This window comes from Fragaria vesca, linkage group LG6 (genome assembly GCF_000184155.1).
Source record: "Fragaria vesca subsp. vesca linkage group LG6, FraVesHawaii_1.0, whole genome shotgun sequence".
NCBI lineage: Eukaryota > Viridiplantae > Streptophyta > Magnoliopsida > Rosales > Rosaceae > Fragaria > Fragaria vesca.
Genome location: NC_020496.1, coordinates 32269258 through 32283554, shown reverse-complemented (window position 1 = coordinate 32283554; position 14297 = coordinate 32269258). Strand labels below are relative to the sequence as shown.

The 14297-nt window shown below is 37.5% G+C and overlaps 1 protein-coding gene across 1 annotated transcript; it reads right to left on the bottom strand.

The window, feature by feature from the left end:
- Nucleotides 1-768: 768 nt before the first annotated feature.
- Nucleotides 769-6194, bottom strand: LOC101299504. Its single transcript, XM_004304272.1, has 10 exons — nt 6185-6194; nt 5846-6001; nt 4843-4912; nt 3600-4733; nt 3218-3506; nt 2816-3022; nt 2496-2669; nt 1906-2106; nt 1706-1819; nt 769-1446 (listed from the first exon to the last, which is right to left on the bottom strand). The coding sequence occupies exons 4-10, from the start codon at nt 4682-4684 to the stop codon at nt 1105-1107; spliced, it is 2412 nt and encodes an 803-aa protein (XP_004304320.1). The 5' UTR covers nt 4685-4733; nt 4843-4912; nt 5846-6001; nt 6185-6194; the 3' UTR covers nt 769-1104.
- Nucleotides 6195-14297: the final 8103 nt, after the last annotated feature.

Sequence of the window (14297 nt, the reverse complement as noted above, 5' to 3'; positions counted from 1 at the left end):
TTTGTACGTTGTGCTTTTGTATCCATTAGATCATCTCATTTACAATCGGACGGCTGTCATGATTTCGTCCCTTTCTGTCCCTCAAATATTGTCCCGCAGGTGCGCAGCCCTGTCCAAATAACACAAAAGTGAGATGTGAGAAATACAGCTCAACTTTAAATAAGGAACAATTTGTCAAGATGAACTTACAAATAAAAGAGGAATGAAGCACCTTTACAATTTGTGAGTATTGTCCTCTATTTGCGATGGAATGAAGCACCTTTTACTCAAAAAAAAAAAAAATGAACTTACAAATAAAAATTAATACATCAAAATATGTATGGCAACTCTGCATAATCCTAATGTATGGTAGGTGTTTCACTAGGTCGAATAAATTTACAAAGGAGATGTTAGATCGTGTTTTTAGGTCATCTTCTTGAAACACTTTACTTCCATATTCAAGAACAATCACGTTGTCTCCTTGCATCTCAGATCATCTTTCAATTTTCATTGGTCTCAGTAGAGCGCAGACATTATAGAGGTCACCTCGTGGCTTTCGTGTGGCAGCAACATGAACATACGTAAATTGACATTATACTGGTAATGGTATACTGCAAGTTGGTTTGAAGATTCATATAACAAGACAAGATGTCATGCAGTGGTATCATATATAGTATATTTGATGCACAAAAGGTTGAAACCAGGGGTTACTACAAGAGAAACTACACATGATCTAATAATGGAAGTTCCACATTCACCAGAACAATTTGAAGAGCACAAGTCTTTGCACCATAGACATTGGCTCTATGTATTCTAAACAAGAAATCTATTGGAGTCAGCACTCAAAGGCCTTATGGCTTCAACAAATCTATCGAATATCGTCCTTTTTTTTAGACAAAAGCGACTAACCAAAAGCGAAATAACAGAATAAGAGGTATCGGTGATGCGGATGGAATGTGGACTACCTATCCTATTGCTATCCACACGATATAATCCTACAGCCGCATTCCAGAATTGCTGAATTGTCTTTATATTTGCCTTTCATATTATTCACATCTCTGTTTAGTTTTCTCCATAGTTTCAGTATAAGGAAACAATACAGATACAGATCTCCATAAACTTCTTTTACGCAAACCAAACCTCGCGAAGGAGATCATACCTTGCATTCATGCAGGCATGACCTGTTGTTTCTTCAAGTTTTCCATGTCCATTTCCATTTGCTGTCAAACTAGGAGATGATGGTAATTTGTCAACAATAGCTGTAAGAGGGGAATCTAGCTCCTCTAGCTCCTCATCACTTGTATATCCCTTCCTCTGTAAAGCCGACACATTTCTTTCCAATGGAGATCCTGCTTCTGAATCTTTCTCTGACACATCGACTGAGGAAGGAGGGTTGTACACAACTGGTGCAGCTGTATAAGGGAAGCTTCTCGCAGATTCTCCGGACAATCTCCGCTCCACAATACTCTAAACAAATGATGAAACAAAATGTTAAGCTGTAACAAAAGGAAATGTTTGCTCTTTCAAATTACAAAGCACCTCTTACTTTTATGATCCACTGGTCTAAAACCAACAATAAACTGTCATTAAAGAAGTTGCAGATGAAACTTCGACAAACGTTTCAAACTCATCTAACGTTAATGACAAAAGTTCACTTGGGGAGAGAAACTGAAATTGAATAAAGCTTTGTAAGGTAACCAAGGGGAAGCTGAGAGTGTATACATACCTCAGCATTCAGTGCCTCCAATACAGCTCCTGGAACAGCATCTGGACAGAACTCATCTGGAGTGAAGTTACAAAGTATTCGCTTAACTAGTGGAAGACTAATTGATGGGCAGACCTAGTGAACATGACAAAATCAAAGTTTAATCAGCACAGAGAGAGAGAGAGAGAGAAACAAACTGAAAGTGGTCTCACAACGCATACCTCCTTTCTGATAGAGCGGTCCATAAGCATATCTTTTGGTAGCATCAGAAGATCACTCAAGGCGTTGAGAAGAAGGAAGGATTTTGGTTCACCATCTCCACTCTGCTTGTCATCGTCCCCACTTCCAAGCTGAGTTTCTTGCAGGGAATCATCAGCATCCATGCCAAACATATCACTTAAGCATCTAGACCAATTTCCAACCTGCATGATAAGCAGCCTCCTCAACTTTTAACACTTGCAATCATGATTTATATCACATACCTAAGGACTATGTGTATACAAGGAAGATCAAATAATTAAACAAGTAGAGCTAATTTTATCAGTATCTTGATTTCTAATAAATCAAACAGGCAAGTGACGAATGATAGGTGTCGTTTTACCAGTAACTAGATGCCTGTAGTGGCACTTGATTAAATATGCATCATACGGATCGGAAGTCATAGTATTTTAAGGTAAGGCAGGCAATTTCAAGATTCCTAGTTCAAAAGGATGTATTGCTAAAACAATGTTATCTTTAACTATGCACATGATTAAAATATAATATATCAGGTCTAAAATGAATAAAACTAGGAGGAGGATAAAGCACGTACAGAATTTTTTAGTTGTGCGCCAGATCCAAAACTCAAATCACCAGCAGGAATAGGTAGAACTAGGGAATCAAGAATGGGATCTGACACTGGATCAGTAGGAACCTCATGTACTGACTCACGGAGGATAGCATTGAACATTGCAACATCTAGCCTCGCTACACATTGTCCCATGACCTGAAAGGAAAATCATACTCAAATAAATCTCCAAAGAAACTGGAAAGCTTAGAAAGTTCAACAAACTGTGTTGAGATTAAAGTATCAATGTCAGCAATAAATGTATGCTGCAGGGGAAACTTAGGTAGACATTTGAGGATTCATACCATTCTAGCCAGCACAGGCAAGCAGCCACACTGGTGCCCCCCGGCTCGAACTGGACAGAGTCGTTGAGAAGCATCCTGGAAAGCATTTGTCCACAGGTTAACAGAAAAGCTGCCTTGGTTTTGATCACCCAGGGCAGGTCCCAACAACCTTGGTGTCTTATTATTTGATGAATACTCAACTGGAGATTGCATATGTGGTGCCAAAGCCTAGAAAGATCAGCTCGCAATCAGCAAAAAATAGAACCCCTTGATAACAAACATACGTCAAAAGTTTATTGAAAAAAAATTGACAAGATGTGGGACTCGGACTAACTTTACACTGTAGTCTGGTTGTCTCAATCAAACAAACACTATAGTTCAGCTGTAGTAATCAATTATATATTTTGGTTTATATAACTGTACCTGCCACCACACGGACTCAACTAGCCGAGAAAAAATCCAGGATTCAACTCTTTCTAATGCGGCTGTGAAGGTTCCTGTCTCTTGCCAATCATCAGCAAACTGCATGAAGCCATTCATTTGTTTACTACCAGGACTACCCCTCCATCTCAGTGCTGCAGACTTCACATCATTTCTCTTGCTTGTACCATTAGTCTCAAACTTAGAAAAAGGACTTGAGTGACGTGAACTGCCAAATGCTTGAGATATGATCTCCCTTAGCACAACAGTATTGGATAACCAGAAGGTCAACCTTAAGAGACAAAAGGAAAATGAATAAGTTAGTTTGCAGAAATCACAACAATTTGGAACACTTTTGAACTAACTACAACATGATAACATTTACCTGGCAACATCACTACCACAGGACTTTGCAATTAGAACAAGCCCTGATACAGTGTTCTTAGCAATTGTGGCTCGCTTGTCCTGAGTCCAATGTTTGCAAGCATGAATAAAAAGTCGAGAAATGCGTCGGGCGGGTGTGTGCACTTTATGTGCGGAGCTCCCATGCTCCGGAACCACAGAATACAGGGAAATTTCAAGAGCAGCAACTTCTCGCAGTTCTTCTTCAAGTTTCTGAATTCTCATTTCCATTTCATCAACCTTCTGTTCCAAAGCTGTGACATCCTCTTGTTCATCAATTTCATCTGCATCTATAGTTTGATTGTCACTTCCAATACTCCGTGCACCATTTGAAGACGTATCAACCATATCACTTCCTTTCATCTCTTTGACACTCTTGTCATCAACCACTTCGGATGATTCTGATGAAGGTTTTATGGGAATTTCTGTAGTGCCAGAATCATTTTTTGAAGAACCTTTGCTGGCAACACCAGAAGGCCCTTTGTGTAACGCTGTGGATTGTTTGCGAGTGTGATCCTCCGATTTTGACTTACTAAAATCATGACCAGATCTCTCCCTGGATCCATGAGAGCTCTCTGAGGAATCTTTTCTTCCAATAACTTTGGGTACCCTTGAAGGGCTTTCACCTATCTCATCCGCGGATGTAGTGGATTCTCCTTGAGATGATACCGAATCCTTCAAGGTCTCACAATCTGACACCTCTTCCTTCCCCTGCTTTGCTTCCTTTTCCAAATCACTAGATTGACCATCTGAATCTTCATCATTGTTTTCTATGGAAATCATTGGGTTTGCTTTTAAATCTTGAGGCGCCTCCCCAAACTTTTTCACATCATCCACATAATGTATGACCTCATTGTCATCAACTTCCGAGGCCTTTGTACCCATGTTCAAATCACTTACTAACGTACCAGGGTCTGTTCTAGCATGAGACTCTTTAGATTCAGTTCCTTTTCCATTCAAATTCTTGCCAGTAGTCCCTTGGTTCAACTTATTGTCTCTCCTTTCAGTTCTTCCTGATCGCTTGGTGGTTTTAGTATTGGTAGTTTTCCTTTTGTCAACCTCCTTCATGCTTAACAAAAATTATATGTCCTCCAACCACAACAATCAAATGAAGAAACTGTGACATGGGGAATATAAAACAATCAATAACCGAGTAAAGAAAGAGACCAGAAAAGAAAACAGAGCCAAGGCAACACTAGATGCATAAAGCAAGGGGCTGCAATTACCTTCTACAAAGTGACTTTCTCAGCATCAAAAATGGTTCAGGCCTTCAGGGCAATATTACGTTTAGCAAGCCTGCAGAAAGACATAATTCCGTGTCATTCACTGGAAAATGCAACACAGTTTCAACATAAAACTTTGTCCTGAAGAGTGAAGACAGCAGAATCTGAGCGATGAAGAGCAAGTACACTCATGAACAACTGTATTTAAATCCCCATCTCAGTCATCTCCCTGTCTAAAACTGACTAACAAAAAGAAAATGATCCACTAAAGGAAAAACAAAGTTGGGTTCACTCATTCAACTCAGAAGGGCCAACTCTTACCACTATTCCGATCAATGCAGCAATAATGCTAATGCGATCATCAAATTGTGTTGCCATTTAAACTACGAGCAATCAATTCAAGTCAAAATCATGTGAAACTTGGAAGCACTAGATTTCAAAAACAACACAATCATAACATCTCAAACTCGTTGAAATGAAATTTATCAATTTTGGGTATCAAATATTCCAAATTGATTAAAAAAAAAATTTGATGAGAATACTGCTTTGGAGGGTCCATCACCAAGAATTAGAGCTCAAAGACATCAATAGTCCACGTCTACATCACACTGTAGATTAAATTGCCCAGTGTTCGTATAGATACACACATCTCACTCTGGCAACTGGCTCCAGCTAAACACCATACCATACAGTCCAACAAAATCAAGAAAATAAATCAATTTAATCATTTCTCTCTTCTTTCAACCAATGGAACGCCATCAAGTATAAAGAATCAAATCGATTCCATCAAAGAAAGAATCAAATGGATGAAATTATAATAAACAAAGATTAAAAGTTGATCAAACACTTAAATTAATCACAACATTCAACAGAAATGGAAATATATCAAACAAAGCTGAGATCCATGTTTCCCAAATCTACAATCACAATTCAACTGTAAATATCACCGACCGATGACGTGGCGAGACAGAGACCGTACACAAAAGTTGAAGTTTAACATACTCACCGCGTCCTTCGGAGTAACAGAGCCGGAAATCCAAGGGCAAATGCGGCAATTGGAGCTAAAACGAAGGCGTATCGAACCGGAAAACGCTAACGCGCCGTCGGCCGCGACTGCAAGAAACGCGAGAAAGAGTGAGGGAAATGGCCGGAACTGAAGAACCTGTGGAGTATATGGAGGCGAAGACAAGAGTCACAAGACGTCGAGAAAAGCGAATGAGGAAGAAAAGGGACAAGATCGAAGGTAAAACGACGCGTCGTTGAAATGGAGAAAAGAAGAGCATCGAGCAGTCGGAAAATAAGAAAAGGCTGACTGAATGTAACTGACACAAGAAAATGAAGTTACCAAAGGCGGGCAGTGGTGCTTGGGATTCGTTATCAACTTTTTTCTGCGTTTTCTCTCTCTCTCTCTGTATGGGAAGGTGTGAATGCTTCCTTCAATGATGAGAGAGAGTGCGGGAATGAGGGCTATTTAAAAAGGGAGAGTACGGACAGGGAGTGGAGGAGGTTGTCGGTGGCGGCAAGTGACCTGGTGTTGCCCGTTTCAGGTTACCGTCTGGTCGTCGTCATCCGTAAGTTTTTACCTGCCGGTGGTGGGAGAGAGGGTGGATGTGACAGTTTTTTTATGTCATGACCGCTGACTTTTTGACTGGCTTTTAACCCTTTGGGGTCCGGCGTGGGATCCGGATCTGTCCTCATAATTCTCTACTCATATTACCTAATAAATGAATCTCAACCATCCGTCCAAAATGAATGGTCAAGATCTATATGCATTCTTTCAGGATTTCTTTAATGATATATCGTCTATCTCTCTCCTCTTTTCCAAATTCTAGCCGGTCTCACACCCATCTCTCCCCTTCCGAGTCACCTCCCTCTCTCTCGAATACTGGTTTATGTATATTCAGCTTTCTTCTTCTTCTTCTTCTTCTTCTTTTGTTTGACAGTGTTTGGGATTATGACTCCAGTACTGTTGTGGTACTTCAGAGAAGGGATGGTTTTCTAATTAAGATGATCAATTGATGGTAATTGATATTCAGTATTCTCATTCGTTGCTAACAAGTGATCAACAAATGAAGGATTGAAAATTTGCTAACAAATGCTCATAGCATCCGTTCAACAATGACCAAGAAGAAAAAGCAAGTACACCAATGATAGCTTTCCATTTTACCCAAAAGGGGTATGAAATTCAGTCCTAAAAAATTACTGGATTCTTGTATGTTCAGAAGCAAGGAGTGTCTAATTGTTAAGATGACATTGCAAAATGGGTAAGGATTGGTATCAAAAAGCAAAGGGAGCCACACTTTTCACTTTTTGTCTATGTACTGTGGTACAAATGCTAAGGAAGAAGAGGCCTCTCAACTGAACTCCATAAGTATACAGGATAGAGAACCGTATGTCATGAAAAGCTCTCCATAAGATGGTAATTGATTTTCAAAGCTCCTTATTGCTCATACTCTACTTCGTAATTGATGATTGATTACAAAAGAAAAGAGAGCTTCAAGTGGATTAGCAAGTCCTCCCCGTGTGAATCACATCAATTTTTTTATGGTCTGCTGGAATAGAACTGATAGATGATGGGTGTGACTGTGACTGTGTTAGAACCAGGATTGAAGAAAGAGATGAGAGGGAGATATTGTGTGAGTATGACGAGAAGTTGGGGAAGAGGAGAGAAGAGATATTGGATATATCACCTGAAAGAACGCATATAGATCCTGACCATCCATTTTGGATGGATGGTTGAGATTCATTTATTAGGCAATATGAGCAGAGAATTATGAGGAGAGGATCCGGATCCTCCAGTGTGTTATTTACATTCCATTTTTATGGCTCATTTATGTTGTTTTTTTTGTGAAGTTATTGCTCGTAATCTTTCTAGCGTTAGGCAGATTCTCTATGTCTAGAGGTTTAGGTAGGGAGTAGATGAAGTATGAATCTACTTGCTAGTGGAAAATTCTATTATGCAGCGCTGCATACCATACGAACCAAAATTTGCCTCTCATAAGCCCTCTATATGCAATGATATCAATATAGTCATTAGCAGTATATCGGTATCATTGAAATATCATATACCCCGATTCATTAAAGTATCTGCAATACCAAAATTACGATTAATTTGCTCATGTTACAATGTAGAAGCATAAAATATAGTTAGAAAAAATGGGTATACAAGTTGACAAGAAAATACGTACGTTCAACAATAACACAGAAAAATATCAGAATGTAGAGTTTCTTGCAGACCATAGAAAATCATTGCACTGCAATAACGTTTCAACAATTTTCACCAAACAACTTAACAAGCATGAAAAGAAAGTTTCATGTCAATTACAGCAATAGTAAGAAGAAAGAGGAGTTCCTAAACTAAACGGGAAAAAGGAAAACGACCCAAATCAATAATGGTAAAATGAGTGTTTGGCCCTAACAAGTATTACTAAAAGTGTTGTAGGTAATTATGAGTCTCATCATGTAATTCTAATGTGTTACGGAGAGTCCTCATTTCCCTTGGTTTGTACTCTATTTGTTTTGACATGCAAGAAATTCAGCTGCAACTACATGAAAATGCCCTTCTCATAAATCCAAACCAACCACCATTATAACTTAACCGGTAGCTAGGTGATTAGCATATCCTAACAGATTAATTTTAATAAATTTTGAGACCTTCATGGGTTAGTTCCTAAGACAGTGTGAGCACTATAATGTATACCACACTATTAGTAATGGAAGGTAAATGTTTACGGCACCGAAACGTAGAAGAAGTGGAACCAAGTGTAAACTAATTTGATGTTGAAGTAACTTAATCTTCAAGTTCGTGCAAATGGTGATCAATAAAAACTTGTAAAGACCCACCAGTTTGGAGGCTTCGGACAGGAAAATATGTCAGCGGGATCCGTCTAACAGACCAAAGCATGTGACACATTTCCCATATTATAAGGGAAGTCATCCAGTGAGACATGCATATGTAGTTGTTCGTTTGCTTCAACTCTGGTATTCACTTTCGTTTTTCTGGTGTGGCGATATATAAATCACTTCTCAATTGGTTATCGTCCGATATTTTGAAAATTTCCCGAGACCTAGCTTGGCACGTTTCCAGCTTATTGACTTAGCCAACCTTGCTATGTTCACAAGTTGTTAATGTATACATTATTATGTTATATAAACGTTTAAAAACCTAGGTAGAAATCAATAATTAACTTACTCTCAATAGTACTAAGGGACCCTAGTACTAATGTATTATGTAATATACTTGCTTACAGAGTAAATAATTGATCAAATAAACATATCATAAAGTTTTACATGGAGTATGTTTTTATGCAAATTCTAATAGTTTCCATCGAATTTTCGTCCATATCGATACTTTCCGAAATTTCCTTCGAAATTTCCATTTTTCAGATGGTCGATATATCCATAATCATTGATATTTTCTTCCTTGATTTGAAGTGGGGTAAATATGAGAAAATCTTATGTGCGACAGCCACACCACGTGTCCTCTGCGACCCACCATGCCAGTTACATAACGACACGTGTTTTTTTTTTTTCCGTCAAGTCTTCTCCCTTCCTTCCGCTCTGTTCTCCGGCGAAGCTTTTTCATAACTCTTCTTCTTCTTCTTCTTCTTCCTTCCTTTCTCTTCTTCTTCCTTCCTCTCTCTTGGTGGAGGCGAGCTCGACGGCGGCAGGTTGGTGGAGGCGAGTTTGACGGCGGCAGGTTGTCAACCGTATGGTGGAGGCGGCGGTGGGGGTTCTAGGCGACGGCTGGGCAGAGAGGCCTGCTATGCTTTGATCTGAGGGGATCGGTTTCGCCGGAGAAGAGAGAGGAAGGAAGGGAGAAGAGCTGCGGAAAAAAAAAAAACACGTGTTGCTGTGCGACTGGTGGGTCGCACAGGACACGTGGTGCGGCTGTCGCACCTAAGATTTTCTCGGTAAATATATGCATGTTAGAGGAACATTATTTCTGACCATCTAATCTTCACATGTTAGTATGGAAGGCTTTGAACGAAAAGGTTTGTTGTTGATGAATTAACCTCCAAAATAAGCAATACTGGTGGAAAAAACACTTGCAATTTCACCCTAGCTGAGATATTTAGAAGAACTGAGAATCTCGCATAAAAGACGTGAGAGAGAAAAAAAACAGTCAAAGAATATATAATTTCATCAAGATCTTTAGAATCAAAATTCAACACTTAATAGATAGATGGTAAAGTTGAGAGAAAATCAACATATAAAATGCAAATTAATAGTGCGTTACTACATTTGTAACTATTTAAGATTATATTCGTATATTTCTTTAAGGACATCACAATGTATAGATGTGCGGCCGGCCTCTATACAACCTAATGGAGCTAGTTAGAAATCAACTTCTTCTTTTTCGTGTTTGGTAACTTTATTGATGCAGAGAAATTTTAAATACACACCCTTAATATCCTAATACACACCCCTTACTTAATACACTACCTATCAAGTTTTTTATTTCAGTATTATACTTAATACACATCTCAAACTGTCTAAAATGCCCTTAATTTATGAAATATTCTATTATTTAATATAATTAATAATTAATATATATTTACTATTTGGTACCTCTTTTTACATATTATTTCGTTTAATTTTTGTTAGACATTTTTGGTTATCATCTTTTAATTTATAATCAAATGATTATTGTTATATTTCAACTTCAAATCACCAAGACAAGTTTTCAAAATTCACAAGCTAGTAGAACTGTAGAAATACAATAGCTATTAAACATAGATAGCTAGTTATTCGATAAAACATGTCATGATAAAGATACAGTACTTGACAATATAATCTGCAAGATCAAACTAAAGTTGATACAGATAAAAAAAAAAAAAACAACCCAAATGAATTGTGGAGAAGAGTTGGGGTAGGAGAGAAGACGTGTTTTCGACGATTTTAGGGTAGAAGATGTTGAAAAAATACTTCTAGCGTGATTTTTTTTTTAATAATAGATGTTTGTTTTGATCATTTAGCTTACCTACAAAATCTCAATAAAAACATAAAATAATAGAGGTATGTATTAAGAGATTAGGGGTGTGTATTTAAAATTTCTCATTGATGCATGAAAATTTGCTCAAAAAAAAACATTGTCTGGCAAATCGTTATAATTTACTACAATAAATATACTGAAAAGTGGGATTAGATGAGTAAAGTGGGAATGAAGCAAGTGCACACCGACAACAATGTGGTTCCAGATCACTAGTGTGCTGAGATATGAGATCCTCAACTTTGTCATTGTCTCCTACCGTATATGCATCACATTCGACAATGACGTTAAATTACAGTTTCCATAATCCCATCTTCCTCCTCACCTTCCTTTTAGCTAAGAAGGTGATGCAGAGAACGAACTGTTTTGGATCTTCATCTCAAACCAAGCTGTGAGAATGTTAATATTTTCAAGGCAAAAATAAGGACTAATTTCAGTTTACCCCTATCAACTTTAAGTCGATCATCATGTTAGTCTTTTTTCTTTCAATTTCATCAAAAACACCCCTCAACTTTCAATTTTTATCAGCCGCGCATGTCCAAACCTCCAATCTCTATCCAATTCCTCTGTCAAGTGATGACTTGATATCAAGAAGAAAGTCAAATTCTAAAAGTTACATTTCGGACCATTTTTCCCCCATATCGATAGACATCTTCGTTCTCATCACAACCCCCTAACTTTAGTGATTTTGGTGGGATTGAATGTAATTTGTCTATTTTTTCTTTTTTCTTTCTTCTTGATATCAAGTCATCACTTGACAGAGGAATTAGATGGAGATTGGAGGTTTGGACATGCGCGGTTGATGAAAATCGAGAGTTGAGGGATGTTTTTGATAAAATTAAAAGAAGAAGGACTAACATGATGATCGACCTAAAATTGATGGGGATAAACTGAAATTAGTTCCAAAAATAAAGAGTGTTATATATGCTTATGATAATCACCGTAATGAGAAGTGGGTTTATCATCATCATAATGGTGAGATGTGCACCATTCAAGTAATCCTCGATCTCTCATATTATGAAATTATTCGTAATGGTTTTTTTTTTTTTCCTAATAGTCATAATGACTTATTTTTTGTGAGTCTTGTAGTTTATATTGATTTAATGATTTTGATCGAATAGTGACCATATTTATGCAACTTTTTATGTTTATATAATCTGCATATGACTGAGAAATAATGCATCAATATGTATATTAGAGGCATATAATCTACACTATTTAAATTCGACTCACAAGTTGTAATATTTGAATTGTTTACCTGATAAAAAAATATATGTGAATTGAAGGCATATAATCTCCTAAATAACCTGTTAACGTTCAAACTAGAAGCTTCTGAACACATTATAATCCAAGTGAAAAATTCTTCTTTTGGCCGAACTACATGAAAGATTCTGTTGGTCCAACCCTCCAACTTTACGCATGCACCAACCATGTGAAATTGTGCTCCGTTTATCTTTAGTAGTGACCAGTTCGTTGTATAAGACGATTTAAGTTGATTGGTTGGGAATCACTTCAGTCTTTCGACAGGCACAGAGGCAATTAGAGCCATCTCATTTGCTTCATGATCAAATTCTGGAGAGTTCTGTCGTTATTCACTTCAAACCAAAACTAAGACTTGTATTTCGTTTTCTTACCATACAATTCGGTGGAAGCCAGCAGTACACAACACAAAAGCTTCCAAAAATTGATCTCACAAAATCAGGCTCCATACAAGACACAATTACCACCAAGGGGGAGACAAACCTATCTGTATTTCTACAATGTCCTCCAAACCATTTTGAGGAAACCAATTAGAGCCTGAATAAGTGACAATTAACGATATAAGCAATATACATTGAGATAACGAACGACTAATTTTGCACCATTCACAGCCAAGTTGCCAGCCTATCTATGTTCTCCATAAGTGAAGAGAACCAATATGATAGGGTAATTAACAAAGGTTCAAAACTTTATGTTCAACAAAGAACACAGCGATCTAAGCAAAAAGATAAACTGTATCCAAAATCTATTTCCTCACAAGCAAGAAAAGGAATTAAAAAAAAAGTATAAAGGAAGGAAACAAAAAAAAAAAGAAAGAAAGATAAATGAAGTCAATCTATTGCTTATCAAAGAAGAAAAGTAAGTCTAACCAGTATGAAGTGATTGAAGTCACATCGTAGAAGAATGAAGAATCTATTCTTTTAGCTGTATAAAGAAGCATGTGATGCTACTCAGATTAAGTATCTACATTTCTAATACTCGTCATACTTGATTACCGGCAAGCAGTCCCCCATAAAAAGGAGGTAATAGCACAATGAGTGGGACTCAAGAATGTCAGTTTACCTATTCAACATCGTCCATTACACCCTTCTTCCTAGCCGAAGGAATGACTGCACCAATGACTATACACACAGGCGCAATCCCAAACTAATGGATAGAGAATTTCATAGTTTCCAAACCAATCGACTCATAGGTCAGGCAAGTAGCTTTCCTAATGGCCGGGTACAGACTACAGTGATATAAAATAATTTTATAGTATATGGAGCATCTTCTTACTCATAGTTCCCTTATGTCCAAAGGTTTCCCAAGTAGTTTCCACAATTTACATGAACCACTTGGTCCAAGGTAATGAAGTACCAAACTACCAAAATCTTTAAATCTATTCTATTTAAAAGGGTCTTATCATATTTGAACCATGCAACATAAATCCACTATCTAATGCATCCCAAAAGCAACCCGAATGCAAGAGGTCAAGATTAAGAGATTTGATCTGTGAGCAGCTAATGCATCCCATATAACCCACTATCTACAGTAACATCGGCGCTACGCTAATAACAGGATGGCCTTTGTGAGAGCTTTGTCACAGAAAAACTCAAAGGAAGGAGGCAACATAATCTCAGTTTTATAATTGCAACAATCTCAATTCTATACCCTTGATTTTACTGCACAAAGCACTCTACTTTAAGTTGATATAGACTGACAATACGACAAATAACCAATTTCTCGATAAAAACAAGAATCTGTTGGCACAAAAACACATCTACTATCACTTCTCAATTACACAAGACCTAATAGATAAGTAGAAGAATACGTCATTGATTACTGTCTAATTAACCACATAATGAGCAACGAAAAACATGCAAAAGAAAAGTGTTCTAATTAAAGCTAATGGCTCGTGATTCCTGATTTAGGATTAAAAAAAAAATTAAATAATCTGCATGAACAAGGTTTTAGAATGCAAGACTATATGAGCCCTAGGGAGACACTTCTCACAATACAGCATTAAACAGCCTCTTCCTTATTAAAAGCCTTATCCAATATCCTATGTAATGGAGGCACCTCTCACAATACAGCATTAATAAAAACCACTGCAAGGGTTCAACAACTCAAATTGTTAAAAACTTCCGAGTACACTTATTGTTGTTTTCATACTTATAGTTAATGTGAGTCGTAACTCATGACTTATATACTTATACTTGTAACTCCT